Here is a 27,414-nt window from a genome sequence, read left to right on the forward strand (position 1 = left end):
TTTGGGCAGTTCCGTTTGGACTACCCATTGGCAATTGGCAATGCATGTACGGCGACTTGCAGCATTTTTTTTTCTTAACTTGCAGCATGTGCGCTTCCTTGCTTGTATAATGTGCCAATTGGAGTCCATGGCGGGTGCCTTCCTAGCAAACAATCGGGTTTTTTTATCATGGGAAAGTTATTAATCTATGTTGATCTCATCGATAAGCTTGTGTTCAGTCAGCAGTCAGCACTAGACTTCACATTTGGACAGGCCGGCGTTAGCTCCAGGATGCCTCAGCCGCTCCTGGCAGTGGCCGCCGCGCTCGTGCTCCTGCTGTTCGCCGCCGCCGCCGCCCATGGCTTCGAGATCGAGGAGGCGACCGTGGCCAGCATCCAGCTAGGCTTCCACAACGGAAGCCTCACCTCCGTGGAGCTCGTCCGGTTCTACCTGGACCGCATCAGCCGCCTCAACCCACTGCTGCACGCCGTCATCGAGGTCAACCCGGATGCGCTCCGCCACGCCGCGCGCGCCGACGCAGAGCGCCGCTCCTCCTCGTCCGGCAAATGCGGGGCCCTGCACGGAGTCCCCGTCCTGCTCAAGGACAACATCGCCACCCGCGACGCGCTCAACACGACGGCCGGGTCCTTCGCCCTCCTCGGCTCCGTGGCCAGGCGGGACGCCGGTGTGGTGCGCCGGCTGCGGCGCGCGGGCGCTGTGGTGCTCGGCAAGGCCAACATGGACGAGTGGGCCAACTTCCGCAGCCTCGCCGGCACCGACGGCTGGAGCGCGCGCGGCGGCCAGGCCCGGGTAAGTAACTACACGAGCACATCTAGTGATCCTCTCACTCTGCTTGCTCCAATGGCGAACGAACTAATCCTAATCCTCTTGTCTTGCTCTGTGTTCTGTGGTGTAGAACCCGTACGTGCTGTCGGCGAGCCCGTGCGGGTCGAGTACGGGGTCGGCGATCGCCGCAGCGGCGAGCATGGCGGCGGTGACGGTGGGGACGGAGACCGACGGCTCCATACTCTGCCCGGCGTCGCTGAACTCGGTGGTGGGGATCAAGCCCACGGTGGGGTTGACCAGCCGAGCGGGGGTCGTCCCCATCACACCACGCCAAGATACCGTCGGGTAAGTGATCGATTTAATTAGCTGATCCCCTGCCTGTATGCAATGCATAGACCATCGATCTAACCAATGAAATATACTCCCTCCGTTGTTAAATATAAATCCTTTTAGAGATTCCATTACAGAGACTGCGGATGTATATAGACAAAAGGTTTACTTATTTTGCTCCATGTGTAGTCTATAGCGGAATTTCTTAAAAAACATATATTTAGGAACAGAGAGAGTAGTAGTAACTCGTTAAACAAGTATATATTAGTAGATGTGTACTCCCTCTATCCCATGATATCTTATATTAAAAGAACGGAAGGAGTAGTTTCTTATGTTTTTTTCATTGATAGAACGAGCTAGATTCGTACTAGTAAAATGATGTTTCCAGCGGTATATGGTTTGTAATACGCAACTGCTATTAGACTACCCACATTGTGAATAACTTCAACAATAACATAAGGTTCAACTCAGCAAGTTTGCTTATGTGGCAGTGATTTAATGAGAAGAGAGAGATGAATTGAGCAAAATAGCTAATTACATTGGTCAAACTGCCGACCTAGAGATTCGTGCAAGCATTATTACAAATCCAAAAGGAGGTAATGTTATGATATTGATGCCAATTCTATGAAGTTTGTCAGTTAAAGCGGAATAAATCCGCTTTGTCAGCTACTACCTCCGTCCTAGGTTATAAGTTCACTTTGTATTTTGTGTCAAATTTTGTTATAAATTTAACTAACAAAATATTAATATATGTCACCAAAAATGATATAGTTGGATTCGTATTCGAACATAGTTTCCAATTATATTATTTTTTATAACATACATTAACATTTTATTATTTAAATTTAAGGTCAGCTTTAGCACAAATACAAAAGGAGACTAATAAACCATGACGGAGGTAATACTCCGTAGTTGTCAAAAATGTGAAAACAACGGCTTAGGTTCATATAGCAGCCTAGCTTCGGCATATCATGCATGTCATATCACCGGAAAAAAAAAAGATCACTTTCAGTTATTGGTCCACCACAAATTTGATGTCAGATGTTTGACAATGGCAAATCGAACGTTTTTCATGCCAAATTATGTTCTTCGAGGATGGCAAGTGTAGTTGGCGAGCACGGCAAATCCCCCTCGGTTCGCTTTTTACCAGAAAGATTACTGTCCTTACAAACTAAAATCACTACTAAGCCTACAATTCCGACGTAGGATATTTAGCGTTTCCATAGTTATTTTTGTACTCTCTTTGTTCCAAATCAATTAAAATTAGTAGAATTTTGCATGTCACGTGAGGTCGAATTATGGATTAACTGTTGAGGGTACACGCGACATGATATAGCTTGAATTGATAAAAATATTTTTTTTCAAAAGAGAGATCGAAAAGTGGGCTTTGAATGGTTGAGATGCAGGACAACTTGTTACACACAATCTTGCTATTGACATCAACAGATCTAGAGATCGAGATTGCAACCCCCTTTTTTTCTTGAATAAGAAATGTTTCTCAAAGTCCACTTTGATATTCAACTTGCCAACTGGCTAGGGTAGCTGCCACTCTTTCGGTCTTTCCTTGGTTTACAAATCATCCTAGTGGTATTTTGCAAATGGTGCTAAACATCCTACTGTAGTACAACACAGTAAATAGTTGTTTTTTTGAAATGATGGTCAAATCTCCTGTCTCTGAATCGTTATGATGCACACAATCACTATTATTAATGGTTGCCATATGAACTGTGTCTTCAAGTAAAGTAAAACAAATGGAGATCTTGATGTTTCATACGGCAGGCCGATTTGCCGCACAGTGACAGATGCGGTGCTTGTGCTGGACGCCATCGTCGGCTACGACGCCCTCGACGCGGCAGCCACAAGCACAGCTTCCAAGTACATCCCCGATGGTGGATACACACAGTTCTTGAAGAAAGAGGGACTAAACGGGAAGAGGATCGGCATCCCCAATGGGTTCTTCAGCTACGCGAATGGGACCGTGCAGCACACAGTTTACCAGCAACATATAGACACAATGAGGTATTTGCCTTCTTCTTTTAAAATAGCGGAGCAATCCTAATTTCCATCTTTGCCCTCTTTGTGAGATGTTCAATGCCTCAAGTACTGCAAAGTTTGCCGAAAAAGTATTACTATCTCCGATCCATATTAATTGTCGCTATTAGATAGATCCGTTTGAGCAACAATTAATATGGATCGGAGAGAGTCACATTACCTTGTTTGTCCATTTGAAGGAAACAAGGAGCAATAGTGATCGAGGACCTTGACATAGCGAATCTAAGTGTCATATTGGATTCCCTTAACAACGGACAAGAGATTGCATTAGCAGCAGAGTTCAAGTTAAGCCTCAACGCATATCTGCCGGGCTTATCCTACTCTCCAGTTCGAACGCTTGCAGAGATCATAGCTTTCAACGATGCACATCCCGTTGAGGTCAGCTTAGTTCAGAGTTGATTGTTTTCATCTTCATGTATTTTCTCATCGTTACCTTTATGTTATGGTTTATATGTTTGTTTCCGTTAAAAGTCACGAAACTGAAATTACGAGATTGACACGCATGGCAGGAAAAGATGAAGGAAATTGGGCAGATCATCTTCCTGGTGGCCGAGAACACGACCGGCATTGGTGCCATTGAGAAAGCGGCGATCAGTCAGCTAAACAAGCTGTCCGCCGACGGGCTAGAGAAGCTGATGAGGGAGCATGAGCTGGACGCGGTCGTGACACCCAACGACTCCGCGTCCTCCGTGCTCGCCATGGGCGGCATGCCGGCCATCACCGTACCGGGTGGTTACGGCAAGCTAGGGGTGCCGTTTGGTGTCAGCTTCGGTGGGTTGAAGGGGTACGAGCCGAGGCTGATCGAGATGGCGTATGCGTTTGAGCAGGTTACCATGGTCAGGAAGACCCCCACTTTCTTGCCGTAGAACAGACAAGAGAATGGTGGTGTTGTTGGGATCTATTTTGTTTGTTTCACCATATTTATGTACATCTATGGTGTAATTATTCTCCGCAAATTTGTCGACAAATATTTAGATACTTTTCAGAAGATCTTTCCTGGAAATGTATCGTTGGAAAAGTGACCGGGACAGGCATACTCATGGAGCATCTGAAAAATGCCAAAAGCGACTCCACAAAATATGTTCAAATGCCACTAACTTAAAGCAACGGGCGCACTGGCCAAACCACTAACCACACTGACACTGGCACCGTGCAGCTCAGCTAAGTATGGCTTGGCTGCGGCTGCAATCTGCTGCCGCCGTCCTCGCTCTGATGGTCATCGCCGGCGCCGCGCACAGCTTCGAGTTCCACGAGGCCACCATCGACGCCATCCAGCTCGGCTTCCGCAACGGCAGCCTCACCTCGACCGCGCTCGTCCAGTCCTATCTGGACCAGATCAGCCGCCTGAACCCGCTGCTGCGCGCCGTCATCGAGGTCAACCCGGACGCGCTCCGGCAGGCGGCTTGCGCCGACGCCGCACGCGGCCGCGGCCAGCCCACCGGCGTGCTGCACGGCGTACCCGTCCTGCTCAAGGACAACATCGCCACCCGCGACGCGCTCAACACCACGGCCGGCTCCTTGGCGCTCCTCGGCTCCGTGGTGAGGCGGGACGCCGGCGTGGCGGCCCGGCTGCGGCGCGCGGGCGCCGTGGTGCTCGACAAGTCTAACCCCTCCGAGTGGTCCGAGTTCCGCCAAGTCGACAACGGGTGGAGCGCCCGCGGCGGCCAGACGCGCAACCCGTACGTGCTGTCGTCCGACCCGTGTGGGTCGAGCGCCGGGTCGGGCGTCGCCGCGGCGGCGAACATGGCGGCCGTGACGCTGGGTACCGACACCGACGGCTCCATACTCTGCCCGTCGTCGTTCAACTCCGTGGTCGGCATCAGGCCGACCCTCGGGCTCACCAGCCGTGCCGGCGTCGTGTCCATCACCCCGTTGCAGGACACCGTCGGGTGGGAATTCTTCTTCTTGATGTTGTTTCTCTTCATTCATCATTGTTGGAATATATTGTCGTCTTTCTCCATCATCAGTTTTGACTTTTGAATGAATTGGCTGGAGCATGAATCTTCTATATCTAAATAATTAGCCCTCACTAACATATTTCTCTTAACATGCAAGCATGCCACCTCATCATTCAACATGCATGAAAAAGGCTCACCTCAACATGGAACTATGCATAATAAAAACCCACCTCAACATGCAAACATGCATGGAAAATTTCATTCTATTATGCTATTTACATTTAATTTTTATATTCATTCAAAAACTATTATTTCAAATATTAATGTTTCATATAACCAAAACCTCATCAAAATATTGCAAAACATTCCCGCAACAATGTGCGGAGCGTCATCTAGTTCAATATGGTATCAGGCTCAAAAGTCTTAATAAGTTCAAGGCTCTGCCAACGCAAAATTAAAAAAAGATTATGTGGCCTACTTAAATTCATTGAAAAATAGCACGCTATAGCGTATTGAGAATTGTCTCGCTAAATATATCAGTGTATAACGTCTCGTTAATAGCACACTATAACATGATATAGCACGCTAATAGCATATCTTGAGGTCAGCTCTATTTTACTGTAGCGCGCTATTTTTTTCCTTGCTTAAATCCCACGTCTAAGAACTAAATAAGTCTAGACGTGAGGGAAGCGTTGAAATATATTTTCCACCTCTCTTCATCGGTTTGAATTTTGAATGAGTTGGAATGCAGGCCGATTTGCCGGACGGTGTCAGACGCGGTGCACGTGCTGGACGCCGTCATCGGCTACGACGAGCACGACGCCGCGGCCACCGGAGCGGCGTCCAAGTACATCCCTCCCGGCGGGTACGCGCAGTTCTTGAGGAAGGACGGGCTGAGAGGCAAGAGGGTCGGCGTCCTCCGTGGATTCTTCCAATCATATGCAGGCACGCAGCGACTGAGGGTGTACGAGCAGCACCTCGCCACCATGAGGTGAGTGACGAACAATTTAAATAAATACCGCCGACTGTCGATGGTTTTCTATTATTTTGGAATGCAAATTTGGAACCTTTATGACCGATTTGGTAGAAAAGAGGGAATGGTGTGTATTTTTCATTGGGGATTCCGTGAAATAAAACGTCGAGTCTTCCTCCTATCCCTTATGTGGGATATCCAATGTATTGGAACTCAGGTTAAAGATGGTCTTTATCGTCATCTTATTCTTTATATGAAATGTGGGGGGCAAGGTACCTTCGGGTCCTTCGTCTCGGTTCAACCAAATAAACTATGAAAAATGATGTGAATTTCAAATTTTTAGTGTGTTTTTTGTTTGAACTAAAGAAGGTACCTAAAGGTTTCGATTTTGCATCCATATACTCTTATTCTATTTTATATTAATTTCGTCAAAGGAAACATGGGGCCGTGGTGGTCGATAACTTGCGTGTCACGGCCAATCCGACGGCTCTGTTGGATGATATCAGTTCCAACGAGGGCATCGCAGTGGTGGCAGAGTTCAAGCTCAGCATAAACGCCTACTTGGCAGACTTGGTCTACTCCCCGGTCCATTCGCTCGCGGACATCATAGTTTTCAACAACGCACATCCTATAGAGGTAATAATAAATAGCGTAAAAAACTGAAAATTCTTGATTTATCTTATTGTATGTTCGAAATAATAAGCAGCAATATATCCAAGAACATATTGTGTAACTTAGTTTACCCACAAACTTTAGAGGCCGTGTTGCTTGTGCATCGGTTCATTTACATCCATCGATGCAGAGGCCCGGATCCAATAAGTGAGCTGAAACCTAATTAATGGAGTATTTAACCAAAAACTACCACAATTCGCGGAAACGTGACAGAAAACTACCACTTTACGATTTTGTCCCGAAAACTACCACTTTTTTGTTAATCCGTGACAAAAAACTACCAAGTGTGAAAACCGCTCGCTTTGCCTGGGTTAAACACGAATCTGACTGTCCAACCCCACACATAAACGGGCTAAAAATGCAATCGGGTCCTTAGTTTTTCTTCAAAAAAGCAATTGGGTCCTCCGCCTCCTTCTCCTCCTCGTCGCCGGCCTCCTCCTTCCCCAGCCGCTTGCCGCCGGTGGACGGGAACAGCTGCTGCCGCGGCGAGTCCACGTCGTTGTCGAGGCCCGGTGGTGAGGGAGCGAGCTAGCAGCAGGACCACGTCCGGGACGCAGGTGGCGGTGGTGAGGGAGATGGGGACGGGGTGGCGGAGGGCGTTTTGAACGTCGGAGCGCCGGGATGGGCAGCGGGGGTAGCAACCTGTCGAGCCTGGCGCCCATGACCCTGCTGCAGCCGGCGTCGGCGCTCGTGTCTACCAGGAAGCGGATGGCGCTGCTGCAGATCATCTCGGCGCCGTCCTCGCCCAGACCCAGCTCCAAATTCGCGCTCTTCCTTCGATTTGGCCGGAGGTGGAGAAGGAGGTCGTTGAGCGAGGGGATGGCTACAGAGGGGGGGAAGAGGTCAGCCCCGTGCACGTCGCCGGGGGCCGCGGAGGCGTGGGCCAGGGATGGCCACCACGCACGGGGAGCTCCTTCCATGGCTGGGGTGGTTGGACGCCATCCGCGCTCACCACGGACGAGGCATGGTCGCCATCCACCAGCTCGTGTGCGGCCGGTGCTGCTCGCAGCTGCAACTGCTTGCGCCCGTCCGCGCTCTAGCGGCCGCTGCAGCCATGACAGTCCGGTGCTCTTCCTCTCCTCCCGTGACAAGCCATGGCAGCTCGTGCTCCAGGACGAAGACAACCTGCTCGAGGAAATGCCCCAAAGAAAACTGTCTTCAGAGAGAAAAGGTAACTAGGGACCCGATTGCATTTTTAGCTCGTTTATGTGTGGGGTCGGGCAGTCAGATTCGCGTTTAATCCAGGCAAAGCGAGCAGTTTTCACACTTGGTAGTTTTTTGTCACGGATTAATAAAAAAATGGTAGTTTTCGGGACAAAATCGTAAAGTGGTAGTTTTCTGTCACGTTTCCGCGAATTGTGGTAGTTTTTGGTTAAATACTCTAATTAATGACATGTTTGCTGCAGGAGCAGATGAAAGATTTCGGGCAGGATGACCTTATCGCGGCCCAAAACACAAGCGGCATTGGCCCCGTGGAAAGAGTGGCGATACGACGGCTAAAGAAACTGTCAGCTAATGGGCTGGAGAAGTTGATGAAGGAGCACCAACTAGACGTGATTGTGACGCCCGGCAGCGACGCTTCTAGCCTTCTTGCCACAGGTGGTCACCCTGGCATCATTGTGCCAGCGGGGTTTAACGAGCAAGGGGTTCCCTTTGGCATATGCTTCGGTGGGCTGCAGGGGTACGAGCCAAGGCTGATCGAGATGGCATATGCATTCGAGCAAGCTACTAAAGTGAGGAAGCCACCCATGTTCAAGCCCTAGCTGGAATGCACAATCAAGAGTTAAGTATAACCCTAGTATGTGCATCAGACATTCAGAAACTTAGTGTGTGTTCATGATGCTTTGTATTGCCTTCATGCTCAATAATATGAGTTAATAGAGAACACCCTTTATATCTCTCAGTAGTGCATGTAAAAACTTGCTTCGGTTGTCGGGTCTTGGCCTCCTTTATATATTCGTGGTATGGTGGTAGCCTCCTCATCTCTGAGTAGGCTTATTTACGAGGACCCAAAGCATATCCCAACGGTGTGGGCACCAAGGTCTACATATACCTAGGTCCATACACCCCATATGACATATATAGTATATGCATACGTAGTACAACTACTCATTGTCACACAACATTTATTCAAAATATTGCAGCTCATGTGAAAAATTGTGGCATGAAGTTCATATAAGATGTTTCGGAGGAATCTATGTGCCCAACAAGCATGAAGGGTGTGGGCACGAGCAATGTAGAAAAGCAGGACTTTACCCGGTCTGTGGACTAAGCATTCGATCTTACCCTCGGCCCTAAGATCAAATGTCTGAACCCTATGATCGGCGGGAATCTAAGTATATTGAATCTCCTTACATGATGGTTGATATATCTTCTACTAATCCACATAAGAGTGTTCTTCAAAAAAAATTGCTCTTAGGGCACGTACAATGCAAGATGCTTAGGGTGTGTTTAGTTTGAGTCACCAAGTGGAACGGCATGGGCTGGACCCGTCCCTGGGCCTCGTTCCAGCGTTTGGTACGCAAATGGAACAGAACCCACTCGTTCCCACCGAACGAATATTCCGTGTATATCCGGAACCAAGCCATACCTCCGAATCGGGCGGACCATGCGGAACGGGCGCCTCTTTCCCCTCCCCCCGACTCGCACGCACCCTCCATATCTCAGCGCCGCCACTCCCCCGACTCCCACCTCGCCCATTCTCCGGCGTCGGCTGCCCGTCTCCTCCGTGTCGTCTCTCCTCCTGCTTGTCTTCCTCCCAACAGCTGGCCATCTTCATCTCTCCCAGCGACAGAAGGAGGAGCGGCCATCTTACCGCGGACACATTCAGGCAAAGGAAGGAGGAGCAGCCGTCCTGTCGCAGGCACATCTGAGCGGCCGAAGCTGCTTGCTGTGCATCGGCAGCGGCTAACGGTGAGTGAAGCAGCGGCCATCTTGTCGTAGGCACATGCGGAAGCTGCTTGCAGCGTAGCGGCAGCGGCCAAGGAGGAGTGCGGCAGCGACCAATTGTGGCGGAGCTGCGGCAGTGGAAGGAGCCGCAGCGACCATGGGCTGTGGCTGTGGCCGTGGCTCGTGGCTGGCCGAGGGTGGCCTCACCTGCAGCAGCGGCGTACACACATCTAAACATGAAGATGTAACCGTTCCATTCCACCTCACTGACCATATTAAACATAGAGATGGAACCATTCCATTCTTGTGGAATGGAACCATTCCATTCCATTCCACTTGGTTCTTCAACTAAACACACCCTTAAAGAGGAGCTTATGAAAATAAATCAGTTTTTTTAAGCATCGATGCTTATTTATATAGCACAAGGCCTTACCTAGACACCTCTAATATGAAAACAAGCAACGACGCTTAATAAAAAAATTGGCTTATTTTCACTAGCACATTGCATTGTATATGTTCTTCGGAGCCAAGCCGTGAGAGCACTAGACATGTTCTTCTTTTAGGCTCAAGACCCCTACAGGGAAAATGTACAAGCACATATGATATCCGGCTCCTGTATATCGATTGCAAATTTGCAAGATGACATTGTTGTTGCACAACTCATGCACATCCTGAGTAAAAATGAACATCACTGATTTTATATGCATTCACTCCTACTATTTATTACATACATAATGTACACCATACGAACACCAATCGCATCACCTGTTTCTTGCTGTACACTCTGATCACCAGCTCAAACTAAAAACCTATAAACTAAAGAAATCTAGTTCACCCAGAACAACAAAACCTATTCTAACGGTCAATGTACATACTCCAGACTAACAAAATTTCACTTCAGACACATCTACACTATGCCGGAACAAGTTTCGGGTCTAGAGCGCCATGACTACAGGGGACAAAATACAGCAGTACCATGCCGTTGAGATTCTGCCATCTTTGCGACTAGGTACACTACATTGTCCAGAATCTGTCCGGGTCAGGGCTAAACAAGGAATGATCTTGGATCTCCAGATTTGCTATGTGCCAGTTGACCAATCCGGCTTGAAGCGACTTGACAACAAACAGGACAACTGGCAGTATCCACCATCCATCGTCGTCCCTACCCTTGAAGCTGCAGATGCGCCAAAGAACAAACAGATCAGCATGTAACATGTGGGTAGTTTTTAATTCTTCTGTCTCATCTAAAATAATATTTGTAATTTGTAATTAAGTCAATCCAAAACACAATGATATCCACTATTATCACTATTAAAGGGCCATTTGCTGGTTTCGCTTCCATCACTTCCACCCTTCTCATCCAACATGCCCTCTCCCACCCACTTTCTTTTTCAAACCACGCGATAATCCCCAGTAATTTTTTTTCCAAATCAACCCCACCTCCTCCTTTCTAGGGAAAAAAATCGCATGCAAAGCAATCGACAGAAATCAAATAAATTACCAATAGCAAGAAATCCCTTGCTAGCAAACAACAAAATCAACTCATGTAGTTGTACGTACACAATCTCAATCACATCATATATTTCCTTACCTTTGCCTATGGACTCCCTCCTGACAACATATCTCAATCTCAACCCAATCAAATTTTCCTACCTTGAACCACTAGAATAAAGTTGCCCCTGTTGCAAGGCATAGGTAATTTGCTAGTAAAAGTAATTGTCTAGATTCTCAATGTGGCATTTTTTAATTACTCGTGACATGGGTTTCCCTAACCCCCAACAAATACCGCCCAAACTCTCAGTTGTAAGTGGAAAGCCTTGAAATTATAGTAAGCCAGTTTCCTGAGCAATGGATCTTTTTCGAAAACTGGAGAACGAATAGTGCGAGTCGATTGAAATGTTCTCTCTATAAGTACATATAAGGAATCTAACCTTTTGCTGTTTGATGCCTGAGCTGAAGACACTGTCAAAGAAGATAGCCCAGAGTACATAGCACCATAGACGATTGCTACAATCTGCACGGAAATAAGATTCATAAATCTCCGAACCTGTCACACTATATGTTTATGAATATATAGATATTAAACTGTTGCAATGCATTTCGAACTGATAGCAATAGAATTAATAGATATATTCTCTACTATTACAATGCTAGATACAAAAGAGTTCAAGGATAAATAGCATGTAAATAAAAGAGTTCAAGGATAAACCACATGTAAACAAGACTTACAATGTTTATGACAGAAGTAGTATTCCAAAGTGTAAAAATGCGGGTGACAGAAGATCTTTTTGGTCCTCGGCTGAAAAGTGCATTGAGGCCAGCAAGAAAAGGGGAAAGCAAAGCAAGGGGTGGAATAAGCAGTACAGCAAGGAAAGCTCCAACAGATATCCAGTAGTATTGTACAAGCATAAGCAGGGTGATGGTAAAATCACCCACAAGTACAATACAAATAAGCAACTGCAGTGTTTCCTGAAATGCCAAAGCAAGGTCACAGTTAAGGTAATATAGGTAACTGTCATGTACAACATGAGCATTTGTGTGCTTATAGAAAGGGTCTAGTGGTTGCTTACCGCATAGCCAATAGGCCTGCAATTTTGCAAGAGCAACGACAGAGGGAATAGATAATCTCTTTTGTAGTCCAGTGACTTCAGTGTCTCTTCGTTTATGACCCCACCAGTCACTCCGCCTGTCAACCGCTTTCTGGAAACACCATAGCTTGTGCAAGGCTGATCCTGAATTGCCTGCTTGGAACCCAGTAGTGGAACTGCAAAATTCTTCCTGTAGAATTAAAAACATAGCAGTCATTTCACACAGCATGAGAAATGTTTTTTGTAAGACATGCTATTGTAGTTGGCCTTTCTTTTCATACCTCGAGCGATCACCAAAATCTGGGGCATGCTCATGATGGTGGTGACTCTTGTAGAAGTTTTCATTCACTGCTACAACAATACCTAGCTGGTAATAACCAGAAGCAGTGGCCTGAAACCACCCTAGCTCTACTCGAACACCATGTCGCTCAAGTTGGGGATTCCCATGACTCTTAATCCAAGAAACAACCGGACCCAGAGTTGACCGGATGCTGCCTTGCTTTACTGACCTCAACTGAGTATTCAAGCCAGCTACTAATCTGTTCCAAATCGCAGTAGACACATACTGGGAAAATGAAACTGAGTCACTGGGAGTGACTGAACACAAGAAATGCATTTTGTAGCATATATAAGAAGAAGAAAATAAGCAGTGGACACCTCAAAAACACTAGAATATGATATCAAAACCAAACACATCTAATAGGGATTTTTATACCATTTGCCTCAAAGTTGTTGCACGCCTATGACAATTTGCAAAGTTGAGGCATATCAAATGGGGCAAGTTACAAAGGCACACTAACCTCGGGGCAAACGATAAAAAATCTGTAACCAATAATAATGCATTACTTTGGCAGACAACCATATCCTAGTCAAGACTGGAATTTTTCTACTTTGACCATGTGTGACAAAGTGGCTACTGGCTAATCCTCATGTAGTAGTAATATAATTGGGAACGTGGAGCATATTATAGATATAAAAAAGAGTAATGTCCTTGGCATCACTTGTTCAATATTAAATTGTCTAATGTTCACCTGGCCAAGAAGATTTGACAGTAATGTATCACTGTGTAGGTGGTATGGGGACATATAGCTCCCCTCACCACCAAAAATTAAACACATGGGAAACCTCTTCTGGATTGTGGCCGCTACATCAAGTCGTTTCTCATCACCTCCCAGAAAGAAATCAATGTAAGCGACCATTAAGTCTGGAGTTGAACCAACCTGTTAAGTTCAAACAACTACATGTGTTAGACTGGTATGTCAGCAATGAAAATAACACACCAGATTTCCCTGCATTCCTAACAAACAGCTATTCATGGTTCACAGAGCTAAGGAAGAGTATACTTCAGATCAGAAGTCAAACTCAGCTGAATAATATCTCTGAGTAGCTATTCCAGGTATATCTGGTGAGTTTGGGTACAAATTTAGATACATGGCTAGTACACCATTGAACTGAAACCCAGTTGAACTGATTTTAAAAACATTGACACAATTTGACACAATTACTACTGGTTCTAATACCAAATGACGTGACTAAATTATGATTACTGACCTTCAGCCCTTTATATAGAGCCCGTGATCTGCAAGAGCGAAGACATGAATGGTCGTATTCAGATTTAACGTATTCTTGAAGACGATGGATTTTCTTTCTTCTGCGCCATTGCTTCCAAGACCAGGCACAAGGATATGCAAGTACTGCAAGTATACTATGCACAGAACCTTCCCACCACTCAAAGGCTGCTACCAAATTTATCTCATCGATAAAACGATTAAAAGCATCTTCATACCTGGGAAAAAATAACAGAATTGTCACCTACAGTCAGGAGATACATATATATATATATATTGAAGTACAGATGGAAACATTAAACATTGTTCTCTCATGGAATATGGGTCATTAAATCGATATCCATATGTCATTCAGATCAATCAAGATAATAGTCGCTTCCGTTTCGAACACGATAGTTGAACTGTTTTCAGCAAATTCTATAGTTCAAGGTAGGCCCTAAAGGGTTTTGGATCTCGAATTTTAGAATAAGCAAGTTTTATACTTAAGTCACTTTTTTTTGCTCAAGCTCAGTTGGTTTCATCAGCAATGTAATTGCTGTGTACCTGTGAATCTAGAACCACTACAGCAAGGATGGCTGTATGAGAACATCCAAGCTACAAATTCTAAGGAAAAAGAAAAGACAATAAGAGGAAGGATTTCACAAATGGGTAAATCAACAAAACAGTGCAATATTTTCTATAGGTTAGTGACGCGTAGAACAATGTGAACAACTGAACATTAGTGATATGTAGAACAATTTACATCTGAAGTTATATATTTGCAGTGCAAATTATAGTAACTTCTCTGAATTCTATTACTTTGTGATGAATGAACACGGATGAATTAGTGATCATGTACTGTCATAGATTCATAAGATGAAAAGCCTTACACAATGCCAATTATAGATTCAGGGGGCGAGTAAGGAAGATGCCACGGTTCTCGGAATGTATTAGGTCCCATGAAGTACATTCTGTGCACATGGCTTTGTGTTTCTTCTGCCCTGCTGGCCCCAGGTACCTATTTATAAGAAAATACACAATAAGCAAGATTTCTCAACAAACTGTACTACAAGTGTCCTTGTACTTCATCATATTTAAGAGCTAATTATGCTTTGATGAGGTGGAAAGCTTTTGACGAGGCATGTTTAGATAAATAGAAGTAGTGGGGATCAACTAATAATAGAAAACTTTTTTTCCATACATGTTGGGGTGGGCCTTTAATGAGGTGGCAGGTCTGGTGAGGTGGCATGTGTGCATGTTAAGATAAATAGGAGTGGTGATCAACTACTTAGGTATATAGGATTTGCTCAATGACCAGATCTAGGTGATTTTGCAGTTGCTCTAACTACATCCAAAGACCATTTAGAATAAAATGAACTATACCTCAGCCAATGAAAGCAAAAAAGGCGAAGAAGCATAGGCATCATTGTGGATTGCACTTGTAGCCCGATACGTGACTTCACTCTCACCAATCTTAACTCTTACGGCACTTAAGATGAGTGCCAAAAGAATAATTGCAAAGAATAGGAAAACCGCAAAAGACCAAGGACCCCCAAAAGTATATATAACTTCCTCAAGTGGTGTGTAACAATTTGGCATCTTGTACTTAGCAGATATGCACTTATACGGGCAGGATGGCTGGGTAACACCACCTAGCAAGTCAAAGTTAATGCTTATTTTCTTCCATGCAAAGTCAAGAAGTTTGAACATAAACAAGGCAAGATAATGCAAGTCCGATGACCTACCTCTTACATATATGAAGTCAGCACGGTTTGGAAGAGCATTCAAAGAACAAGGGGTGCAGAGAGATGAGTTGGACCCAGCAACATTTTTATATGTTCCAACTGGGCATTCCTGGAAAGAGTTATAGTCAGTCAATGGTTTCAAAGGAACTAACAGAAAGTCATCTGCTAGTTAGAGAACATTAGCCTATTAGCCTTTCGTTCATCAAGACGGAGTGTGTGGTGCAGGTTCTTTTGAGAAAGTTCCCTCTCTTTCAGCCACTTAGCCTATTAGCCTTTCGTTCATCTATTGTCACTAACAACCTTACCTTCTTTTCCTTAACAAAAAGATGTGCAAAGCTTCTACCGCTCTCTAAAAAGAAGTATGAAACATAAATAGGCTTAGTTTTGTACTGCATCCTGGAGCCAAAATGTTCTGTCCACCCTAGCCTCATCCCTCTTTTTTTCTGTTCCCTTTAATGTAAATATTCTGGATGTTACTCCTTAATGAAAATGGATGCAGAGATTTTGCATATACAAGAAAAGGAACAGGTAAAATAAATTAATATGTAGTAAGATGAATACTATATATTATTTGTGTTACTAATAACAGAAAACGTGCTATGTAAGCTGGATGAACAAAGACATGTCAAGTTTAGTGCTCATACGGTACAAAATGTTCCATATAGTCCCACAGGGCACTCCTTTCCTGTTATTGTTCCATCTTCTCCAAAATGCCCATCATCATTACCAGAACCTCCACTACACAAAAGAACAGCTATTGGAAATTAGCACAAGAATATATTCATTCACTAAAACTTCTAAGGCTCATGGCAGTGCACAAATGAAGTTCCATGCCAAAACAAAATACTATTGAGTTCTCCCATGTAGGTCAACACAGATAGTAGCTGTTGCATTTCATGATGAAAACATGCATCTGAGGTGAAAAATAAAACAACAGGTATGCCTCAGAAATTTAGAGTAAATTGCACCACAAATATGATAACACGCAAATGGAATTAAAAAATGCCTTTAGAGTAAATGCACCACAGTTACCTGATCTAATAACAAAATAACCATTAGGTCCCTATACTTGTAAAACATTTTGGCAGGTCCCTAAACTTGCTAAACTATTTGGCAGGTCAAAACATGTGTCACTTGGGTCATTTTGACTCAAGCTAAAATGCCAACGTTATGCTGAAGGTATTTTTTTTATTTTATTTTTTTGAGAAAACGCAAAAAGGCTTTTGCGTTTCATTAAATTGAAAAGAGAGGGATAGTTTGTTACATCCTCCTAGGAGGCACCATTACAGGCGAGAAACACAAAATAACTTCAGTGGACATCCCAGGTCTGTGGGAGGATGACACGCAGGCCTCGAGCACCCGCGGTCGCCCAGAGCGCAGCTTCTTCTTTGATCTTTGCGACCAAGACGCTAGTCGAAGGGGTGGCTGCATTGAAGACACAGTCGTTGCGATGCTTCCAGGTCATCCAAGGGATCAGCAGCGTCGCGGATGTTAGTCCTTTGTGCATCAGCTTGGGTGTGGTCTGCCGCGCCGTGTGCCACCAGGTCGACAGGGAGTTTTCACCATTAGGCGCGCTGCAAGGGAGGTGCAGCCAAGACAGGATGTCGTGCCAAATCTGCTTGGTGAAGGGGCAGTCCATGATCAGGTGGTTCATCGATTCCGGCATCTGATCACATAGCGGGCAGCGAGGAGGGTGCGGCAGTCCGCGGCGAGCGAGACGATCAGCTGTCCAGCAGCGTCCCAAGCTAGCGAGCCAGTGGAAGAACTTCACTCGCGGGGGGGCCCAGCCTTTCCAATTAAGTTTCCATGCCGGGCAGGAAGTAGAGCCATGGAAGGTGGCTAGGTACGCGGACTGGGCGGTGTATGTGCCAGCAGCATTCCACTTCCAATGGAGCTGGTCTGGATCACCAGAGAGAGTGATATTCTCAATGGCCCTCCAGGTTAGCAAGTATTGGCCAATCTCTTGGATGCCAAGGGCGCCATGGATGTCTGATGCCCATGTGTGCGCCTGGAGGCCATCGGCCACTGTTCTTATTTTGCGGCGGCGCTTGGGGATGAGGGCATATAGCTGGGGGGCGATCTCAGAGATGGATTGCCCGTTGATCCATCGGTCTTCCCAGAACAATGCTCGCCGACCCAAATTGCGCATCTTATGCTGAAGGTATGACTATGATGTTCATCATTATGTGAACCCAAATTGCAGCATTGATCATCGACCCAAACAAATAACGTCGTATGAAAGGCCATCATACCTTCAACTTGACATATGGATAATCAATATGGATGATTCAAATTAGCTTTTGCACCTTTTTATTACTATGTTAACAATCTTAGCAGACTATAAAGTTCTAAATTCTAATGACCTAAATGTCGTGTTCTAAAACACAGCCTAGGTAGCCTCTGCACATGTAGTATTTCACAATTTTAGCTACTTATCAGGTTGTAATGACCTATGCAATGTTAAGACTAGGAGAGCACTTTTGCTGCCGCATATAGGCCATAGTTGAAGGCTGGGTATTGGACCCACCTAGAAGGTTCTATGTGGACAATAGCACCACCTAAGCAGCAATGTTGAGCTTGGTGCGGCAGGCAAAAGGCAGCGACTCATAGGTCTGCTACTCTGCCCTAGATCTGCAGCACTAACTTCAGAGCAGAACAGGGATAACATGGCATTAGGAAGAGGCAATGTAACACTGGCATAGCCCATGAACCAGTAGCAGTGATGCTTGTTGAGGTCATGAGCAGAGCCTGCAGAGGCATGTCGGCGAGGTAAGAAAGGAAATGGCCCACCCAACTAATCTGGCCCAACTCAACACCCACTCACATCCTAGGGCTTCAGTACTTCAGCACAGCCTCCATCACCATCAGTCTCCACCGGCCTCCTCTTATGGTGAGTTCACAGGCCACCACTGCTGCTCCGTTCACTGGTTTCTTCCTATCAACCAGCTAGATCAAGTGACCATGGCCATAGGGGACTGGAGGGAAACAGAAGCAAAGCTTCGGTAGGTGACGTTTATGGTGGTGAAAAACTGAAGCAGACACAGAAGAAGTTGACAGCAGCAGTGCGAAACAAACATACGGCTTCTGGTTAGCTTCTCTTTGCCTACCTAACTTCTCGGTTGAGCAGATAGTGACGTAGGAACTTAAAACGTGAGACGGGCAAACAGAGGAAGTAGCAAGTAAGAAACTTCTGAAAATCAGGATGATTTGCAGAAAACACCAATAAACAACTTAAGCTCCAATGTTGTGCCCTCCAATAAGCTAACTTTGTTTTAGGACTTTCTTGACAGTCCTAATCCCTAAGATCCCGTCCAAACTAACAAGCAAGTCCAATGAGGATTCTGCTTGAATGTTGTGGTTGCAACAGAACACCAATAATCACATGTAACCGTAATAGAACTCCCATAAACATTTCCAAAAAAATTGTGCAGTAATGACATTGGGTAGGTCAACGCTGGTGCAAACATATGATCTCTTTCTAATATGTAGGTGTCATTACGAAGGAATTTATTATATCAGGTATACTGGTTAAAGGAAAGCTCCGAATAACATAGTGAAACAATAAATGATCATGTCTCATGGCTTTAGAGAGACAGGTATATGCACAAGCAAGGAACCTCCTTTTTAATTATCATGGGTATTTACATGATTACATACCTTGATGCTACTGTACCATTGATAGATGCAATCTGAACAAATTCATCTCCAGTAGCAATATTTGACCAGTGGAAGTGTATTCTGCCACCACCACCGCCACCTCCACCATGTATGCCTCCTTTGCCTCCAGATGCTGACAATGATGAATTTTTCTCTACCAGAAGCCCTTGAAGGAAAAAGAGAATTGTTCCTCCAGAACCGCCACCAATGCCACCTTTGAAGGACCCACTGGAATTTCCAATTGTGTCTCTATTGCTTTCACCATTAGAGCTCACAGAGCCATAAATTAACAATCTTGCAAGTGGCCATTTCATGGATCCAATGACTGCATCAGGAAATTAATCGGAATTTATAAGAGAAGTGGTACCAAAAGCTTCGCAAACTAAATGTACTTATTTCCAGAAGCAAACTGAAAAGAAAAGGCTAGTTAAGTAAGAAGAGTGCATGTAGTAGATTATGCTCTCATTGTGCAGGGCAATGTGCTCGTGTCAAGCACAGAATAAGGAAAAAGAAATGTGATGACAGCAAACTCTGATGGTGCTATTAAAGTGCTTGAAGGAAAACTATCATCAGCACGGTAAACCCCTGTTGTGGATAAAGATTCACAACACAAGACTACACAAAATAGTGCATACCTATCAATCCCCCACCAGCACTGTCATCGCCTGACTCCGGAGAACCAGTACCACTTCCTAGCTCACATGGAAGATAAGCACTGCCATATCGTTGACCTCCTTCACTTGTCATTCCGTTGTAAATCCCTATACCACCCTGGCCTCCATGACCAGCACCACCACCAGCTCCATACTTAAGAAATGTTCCTCTACCAATGCCTGCTTTGCAACCTATAAAAAGATCCAGATTGCTGAGTGAACAGAGTTACCACATTGATAGGAGAGATTCCAGTTATTTTACTGATCACAACACAAAAACACTGAATCACCTAACTCTGAGGCACTTATTGCACCACCATCTGTAACAGTCACGGTTCTTGCTCGATGAATATGAATTATACTCCCCTTGACTATGCCACCGACAGTTATGTCTTCAACACGGCAAATCTGCAAAATGTGAATTTCTTACTAAGAAGCTAGAACAAAACACGAACTTCAAACTGCAATATAGCCAGATCAAAACAACAACGCACAATACAACTATGAGATAATAGGAACTTAATGTTATTTCTATTGGCAGGAGGGAATATTTATTGTCTTGTGAATTGTGATAACATTAAGGTGTATCATTCACCACTATCACCATGTTAGTAGCAAGAGGTGATTCCTTTTTTCTATCCATTTGATGTATTAGTTGTCCTGGGTAGGTATAATCCATGAAATCGTTCGGTTTGCCGATTCACGTGTATTGCATTCCGTCAGTACAGGGTGTTGATAAAAGAAATCAGAAATGCAATGCACTGCAGAAAATCATCTCTCTACTGAATGACAATGAAGGTTGGAGTGCAAGTATCAAATTCGACATGGTATACGACACATTTCAACAGTGCAAGTATCGAACACATCTTGTGGAATGAATATCCAAAGGCACAATGTAATTAAAATTTAAAAGTTCAGCCATCATGCTTCCTTGCCAAGAAGTTTGCTCTTGTATGGAAGATCTACAAGTTAATGAAAATTAGGAGCTTCCTTCAGAAGAGAATCTCACAGCAAACAATCCTTACTTGTATTGTAAATGACAAGGAGCTGTTCACATGGCAATCATCGGGGGGTGCGATTAACTCACTAGGGCATGTTTTACTTTCACAGATCGAAAGTGCATCCCTGATATACACAAACGTTAATCCACAGCAGTGTTTAGAAGCAACTAAAGACCAATAATTTACATTGCAACAGCAGAACTCACAAGCTGCTTCGAACATCCTCATCTAGTGGAGCCTGGACAACGGAACCAGGACCAACCTGCTCATACATCAAGAGAAGTTGTGGTCACAAAAGTTATAACTACATGGAACAAGTTTTAAAGCTCACATGTTGTTTCGACATGATAACATGGACCAGCTCAACACTAAGCATACCAAAAAGGGAATCCCAAGAAATACAGTTGCACGGGATTAAGAAAGAACCAGGAAAGTGGATTTACTTGTTTCCAGAAGCATCCAAATAATAATTGCATCAAGAGCTCAATGCATGTGGTTCAAACAAGTCAAGGCAAACACTAGGAAACATGGTTTATAAGGCAGTAAAGCGACCTAAAGCGAGCACCGCCTGCTCTGACGCTTAAGCAACGCCTAAGAGTCTAAAGCAGGCGCTTAAGCGCCTAAAGCGGGCAATATTTCTAAGGCGCTGCCAGGGCGCCTTATCGCTTAAGCGTCTGAAGCAGGACGCTTTATAAACATTGCTAGGAAACGGCAGTGCTTCCTAGATACTTATAATGCTGAAAGCTGATGAGTAGCATAAAAATAAGAACAGAAAATTGTTAATATACCAACACTCTCATATATGTGACATATTGCTGACGAACATGCAGTACAGTCAGCTATTCATTATACAAGTTCTAAGAACTTCAAGAAATTACAACTTATGAGATCTGAATAAATTGAGAATGCAGATAAGTGAAGTGTCCTTCCTACATAATAATGCATATGCTATATCATCCGCTGGAGAAGGAAATATTGAAGGTCTGGATAGGTAATTGCGCAAAAACTGGATAGGTAATGATATAATATGATCTTACTTCAATGTTGTAAAACAGAGACAGAAACAGTTGGCGTGCTTTGATTCCATCTCCAGGACCACTCAAATTAAGAAGTCCTTGTCCATAAACTCCCAAAGCAGCATTGGAAGATATCACTGACCCATGCTGTCAGAACAGAGAAAACTGAACTTCCACTACTAAGAAAAGGACATTTTGGCAATAAGGCTTTCAAACAAACATACCTTGAGTACGACAAGGTTTCTTGCCTCAAGCATTGATGCAAGAACAACATCCTTACCCCCACCATCTATCTGGATCTTCGAATCCCACATCAAGAGCACCTTCACATACATTCTGAAAGCACCATACACCTACAATAACAGGAGAAACTTAGGACTGCATAACATGCTCAGAAATTATTATAATGAAGTAACAAACAGTATATTTGGTACATCAGATGTGTCTTCCTGTTGAATCTTTGCAATTACAAGGAAGAAACACACACACACACACACACACACACACACACACACACACACACAGATGAGCCCATCGTCCAATAACATGCTAGAATGACAGAAACCAGGCATAATTCGGTGAATTTCACTAAATCCCTGCTGTACGCACCTACGCGTGTGTGTAAACATGAACAGCAGGATTTGAGCCCTCTTGGGTGGAGCTGTTGCCCCCACAACTCCATCCCACAGTCCCACCAAGAGGCGGTTTTCATCTTGCTTCTAAATATAATCCTATTATACCAAGCAATGCTTCAATGTCTGCAAGTGTTGGACGCATGACAGTTCCTCAATGCTTCATCAGCATGTGTGAGAGCCATGGAAAGTATCCGAGAATCCCTCAGGTGTATCAGAGCCATGTCAGATCACATGTTGGGATATTGTTATTCTCCTCTCTGACAGGGCAAGGTCTCAAGTTTGGAGCAAAAATATCTTGTAGTTGGGCAACTGACGATATAGGCATTACACAAAGAGTAATATCAACTCAGCTGGGCAGAAGAATGGAACTAAAACAAAATTCTAAAGCAGGTCAGAACATGGTCGACTCAGCACAGCAGGCTAGAATGGATTTTCAAGAAGCGTAATCACATCAAATTAATACTGGACGTATGTACAGCATACAGCATGGTGTAGTTCGATTGGTGAAATTTAGGATACCAAATTGTGTCACAGGGCACTGAAATTTACAGGTGTAAAAGCATCACCATCCACATACGCATGCGCTTGCACCAAAAATATATAGATATGCAATTCATAATTCTCACAAACCAGTTGGGTGTCTCAACATCCACACCTCCTTTAACAGCCCCTTGCTCAAGCGATTGTAAATTTTGTCGAATGATTGTTTTTTAGGAAATGCTCATCCACAATTGCGTTGGAGGCCTTAACTTCTATAAATCGCAGTAAGACTTCTTTAAAACAACTAATTTAGATCATCAATTCCTCCTTCACCTTGGTGCTTAAGGAAAAGTCTCTACAAGCACCATAAACAAAAGCTGTGTATACAACAAGGCATACCTTTATAACAGAGTCACTCATTAGAAGCTCCTCTGCAACCAGCTCAAACTCTGATATTGGATTTTCAGACAACCCAAAGCAAATGCTACCCCCAGTAAGTAGCCTTATTTGCCCTGTCACCTGAACAAGTAGAAAATAGGAGCAAGTAAAAACAGCGAATTAAATAATGGAAATGCAGGTAGGAATAGGAAAAGTGTCAAACAATAACAAACAGTAGGTAAAGAGGAAGGAAAGCACAACGAATATAAAGGGCATGGAAACCCAACCAAACAAATTTAGAAAGGAGCTCCATGATAAAAATGTAAACATGCCTGATATGCATAGACTTCATTGCTCACTCAAGTCCAAAAAGAATATATTCGAATATAAATTATTTGGTGGCCCATGTAAAAAGAAACATTGTGATCGACAAACTAAATTTTAAAAATTAGCCACAACAAAGGAAAAGAAGATAATGAATGGGAAAATTATAGTAGAGTGACAACTGCAGGAATCGATGGTTATTACAAACTGTGAGTGTTGTGGCATGCCAGTGGTTGACTGACGGGGCAAGGGGGCAGGCGGGCAGCAGGGGCCTTTTCTCCTGCCAGGCTCCATGCTGGCACAGCGAGCACTGCCAAACTTTTTTTCCACCCTAGGAACCCATGGCGCAGCACTACCATTGCAAAGCGCTAGCTCAGATAAGAAATTTAATCGATCTGAAGGGGTAAGTAAACAGAGAATGGCTTAAGTTGTGTTGGTGGGCTTTGGGTTTACTACATAAAAGACAGAATATGGCACCAGGCAGCCCAGACTAGCCGAGTCAAGCTAACAAGCGTCTGAGACCCTCCCTCGACTAGTGTTACAATTGCAGGGCACGGGCACTGGGTGGGCATCACAGCAAGGAACCCTAGCGGCAAGGTCAAATCCTGGCTCAACCCCTGTGTGTAGGAACACCACAAGCAGGTTCAATTAGTGCTGCTCAACAGCTCATCCACTTTACAAAAATCACATTAGCTTGTTGACAACAAGGCCATGTAAATTTGAGAAACTGGATGATAGCCTAGTGGTGGAGGCATGAGGTGGTGCCTCCTTGCAAACCCCGTTGATTTATTTCGTGTAGTGAATAAACCAGTGCCGTCTTCTTAATAAAATTTTGTCATGCCAATATCCGCAATTAGATTAGTGCAGGTATTATTATGGGACCTCCTTAAATGGGGAACATAGATTTGCAGAAACAATTGGATATTAGTGCGGTGTAGATGCAATACTGAGAGAAGGCACTTCAAGAAAATCGAGATACTAGTGTAGTTATACAGGTACAGTATGTTTGCTTGGAAAAAAATATACAGTACAATATAACCTCAGAATTAGTTGCGCAAAGGCATACAAAATATTGATTAATAAATAAGTCATGAACGTGATGTTAGTTGTGAGTCAAAGTATTCAAACCTGTACTCTGGACCACAACAAGGGAACCAGCACTTTTGCATTGCTCTCCACAAGCACATTGGACCAAAGTTTAGTCACTGAGAAACCCAGCAATGGAGTTTCCGTATGCGTGGTGAAGTTTCCATTGCTGACCTTTAGAGTCTCCAATGATTTATCATATATTGTGCCTGCTGCACCAGCATTCTGGGGGCACCCAAAACTCTGTCCACCTGATGAATGTGAAAAAAGTTTTACCATCAGAATACAACGAATGGGAGAAGGATTGCATTACTGAAAAGCGATGAAGCAAACAGGCGTTGATATCTTGCTCTCAAGAACTTTATTGTTGACATTTAGCAGTTGTTCCATTAGGAGAAACCATTGACTCATGAAAAAAGGTGTTTGCACACGAGCGGTACTTTATGCAAAATAGTGCAAAACAAGGCTGCATGAGTTTAACATCATGGCTAAGTCAACAGAATGCACTAATTGAGCTATCCCTACATGAGGTGCAACCTACGTGTCACACCCTTAATGCATTTGGTACTCCCTCTGTAAAGAAATATAAGAGTGTTTAGATCACTACTTTAGTGATCTAAATGCTCTTATAATTCTTCACAGAGGGAATAGTTACTAACTAGCCAGAGAACCAATACATGACACTAAATAGTATTAGTAACCAGTAATAAATATCCATTGCACTATTAATTGAAATAGTTTGGCCGATTGTGCTTCCCTATGGGGAAACACCAGTGGCAGGAGGGTTACAAAACAGTTGCATAGAAACTAAGGCCAGAAAATACTCACCGTGAGCTATAATTTCCAAATCTTGCTGAATGCTGTAAAATTTTAGGGATATCCTCCCACCACCTCCTCCGCCCCATCCATTACCACCGCCAGCACTTATTGTACCATTTCCATATCTAGAATGTTATACAATAAGGGAGTGTTGCATCTCACAGGTCAACGCAGAAAGCATAAAGTGCAAGTATGTGGTTTGCTACTTTGCCTATGGGATGTTTATGAATCTTGCAGCAATTAATAAAGTAAATGGTCATTGTTAAATGTTTAAATGGGATTTCGGTTTTGCAAAGATGTAAACCTTGTGGGCAGCTCAGATGTTATGGGTCATAACAGGATAACAGGGCTATGTATCGATTGTACCATTGGAGTCGCACTAGAGCATCATATCCAACAACACTTAGCTATATCACAACTCATGATATTTCTCAATATTTCAAACTTGAGTAAATGGTCACTGTTAGAGATTGTCTGCTTGAACAAAAAAATTTGTGTGTAGGGTAGCAGGAAGAAAGGCAGCACATCAGACAGCAAGTCACTGATTTGCAACTCAACGCAGCAACTGCACTCAAATTATAGCATCGCGGTACAACCAGACTAAGTCATAGATACTCTTGATTTCCTTGTTTTGCTTGAAAATGTAATTTCAACATAATCCTGAATAAAGGAGATTCACCCAATGTCTAACAAAGTGCAATGACATGGTAATTCATAAAACGCTCTAAAAATTCCTTAACAAGAAAAAACATCATAATGTTCACATTATGAAGTTATGTAGCCAGATTGTGCATTTATTTATCGACAGAAGCATCCGGACAGGCTAATTCCCGTGGAATAATGTGAAATGATCAAATAGGAGTCGAATACTTCTATCCAAGGACTTCACATTGCTAACGTAAATCGTATCAAAAACAAGTAAAGTTTCAAGAAATGCAGAACTTACAGCTTGAAAGCCTTGATCATAATGCTTCCCCCGGACCCACCGCCCCCTCGGAGACTGCCCACGCCTCCTTCGGCAAGCACAACTCCATCAACAGTCAAAATCTCACTCGCCCTGAGCAAGACGCGGCCTCCGCCGTCCCCTCCAAGGTTCTCATCAGTGGACAAGCTCCCACCCTTACTGCCATAGCTCCACGGATTGTCCAAGAACGCCCACGCGTACACGTCGCCGCCCCAGTTGGTGTCGTTGGAGACCTTACACGACGCGCCACGGCCACCATGCCCGCCGCCGGCCCCCTCGAGGCTGTGCGGCGTGCCGGAGGTCTGGGGCGGGGGCGCGCCGGCGAGGCCCGTTGTGTTGACTGCGGAGCCGCGGCCCAGCAAGACGTTGGCGGCGTGCAGGCCGACGGAGCCGGCGACCAGCTCGGCGCGCTCGCCGACCGCGATACTCCCGGAGACGTTGAACACGAGGCGGCAGCCGGGGACCCGGCAGGCGATCCTCACCCCAGCGCGTACCTCCACGCTGCCGGCCCCGTGCACGCAGACGTCGCCGGACAGGGTGGTGGTGCTGGAGGCGATGACGCAGACGGCGTCGAAGGACCCGGCCCCGCCCAGCTCCTCGCAGGTCCGCGTGCTCGCCGCGCGCTCCCGGCACGGCAGCTCCGCCTCCGGGTCCTCCGCGCCGCCGCCGCGGACCCCGTAAGGGAGCCGCGCGAGGCTGTCCTCGGGCCGCAGCGCCAGCGCCGACGCAGAGACGCGGTGGCCCCCGCTCCCGCCACCGCCCCCAATCAGACCGGCCGCCGCGAGCAGCACGGCCCAGCAGGCGAGGCGCCTCGCCGCGGAGCGCTCCGGGCCCCGAATCATGGCTCAGCAGCGCATTCTAGGCGGGGAGAAGCGGTCCGAGCGAGCACCGGAGCGGCGGCGGCGGCGGCGGCGGGAGACGGATCTCGGTGGAGCGAGAGCG

At 45.1% G+C, this 27,414-nt stretch overlaps 3 protein-coding genes across 4 annotated transcripts; 2 read left to right on the forward strand and 1 right to left on the reverse strand.

Annotated features, from left to right (window-relative positions):
* The first annotated feature begins 237 nt into the window (after positions 1 to 237).
* LOC119352750 (probable amidase At4g34880) lies at positions 238 to 4,129 on the forward strand. The gene is made up of 5 exons (XM_037619332.1): positions 238 to 789; positions 896 to 1,110; positions 2,875 to 3,114; positions 3,327 to 3,525; positions 3,657 to 4,129. The coding sequence occupies exons 1-5, from the start codon at positions 271 to 273 to the stop codon at positions 4,011 to 4,013; spliced, it is 1,530 nt and encodes a 509-aa protein (XP_037475229.1). The 5' UTR covers positions 238 to 270; the 3' UTR covers positions 4,014 to 4,129.
* Positions 4,130 to 4,293: 164 nt separating this feature from the next.
* LOC119352752 (probable amidase At4g34880) lies at positions 4,294 to 8,584 on the forward strand. 2 transcript variants are annotated; one of them, XM_037619334.1, is made up of 4 exons: positions 4,294 to 5,036; positions 5,797 to 6,036; positions 6,453 to 6,654; positions 8,097 to 8,584. In XM_037619334.1, exons 1-4 carry the CDS (start codon positions 4,315 to 4,317, stop codon positions 8,451 to 8,453), a joined length of 1,521 nt encoding a protein of 506 aa, XP_037475231.1. In that variant the 5' UTR covers positions 4,294 to 4,314; the 3' UTR covers positions 8,454 to 8,584. The 2 variants fall into 2 exon arrangements, with proteins under 2 accessions (XP_037475231.1, XP_037475232.1); XM_037619335.1 differs by having other exon boundaries at positions 8,103 to 8,584.
* Positions 8,585 to 10,251: 1,667 nt separating this feature from the next.
* LOC119352753 lies at positions 10,252 to 27,414 on the reverse strand. Its single transcript, XM_037619336.1, has 22 exons — positions 26,455 to 27,414; positions 25,518 to 25,633; positions 24,732 to 24,940; positions 23,301 to 23,420; positions 22,011 to 22,139; positions 21,808 to 21,933; positions 20,977 to 21,032; positions 20,795 to 20,894; positions 20,060 to 20,177; positions 19,752 to 19,961; positions 19,117 to 19,441; positions 16,104 to 16,197; positions 15,460 to 15,568; positions 15,098 to 15,366; positions 14,605 to 14,732; positions 13,719 to 13,953; positions 13,199 to 13,387; positions 12,449 to 12,732; positions 12,150 to 12,357; positions 11,809 to 12,048; positions 11,511 to 11,593; positions 10,252 to 10,753 (listed from the first exon to the last, which is right to left on the reverse strand). Exons 1-22 carry the CDS (start codon positions 27,312 to 27,314, stop codon positions 10,594 to 10,596), a joined length of 4,368 nt encoding a protein of 1,455 aa, XP_037475233.1. The 5' UTR covers positions 27,315 to 27,414; the 3' UTR covers positions 10,252 to 10,593.

This window comes from Triticum dicoccoides, chromosome 2A (assembly GCF_002162155.2).
Source record: "Triticum dicoccoides isolate Atlit2015 ecotype Zavitan chromosome 2A, WEW_v2.0, whole genome shotgun sequence".
Taxonomy (NCBI): domain Eukaryota; kingdom Viridiplantae; phylum Streptophyta; class Magnoliopsida; order Poales; family Poaceae; genus Triticum; species Triticum dicoccoides.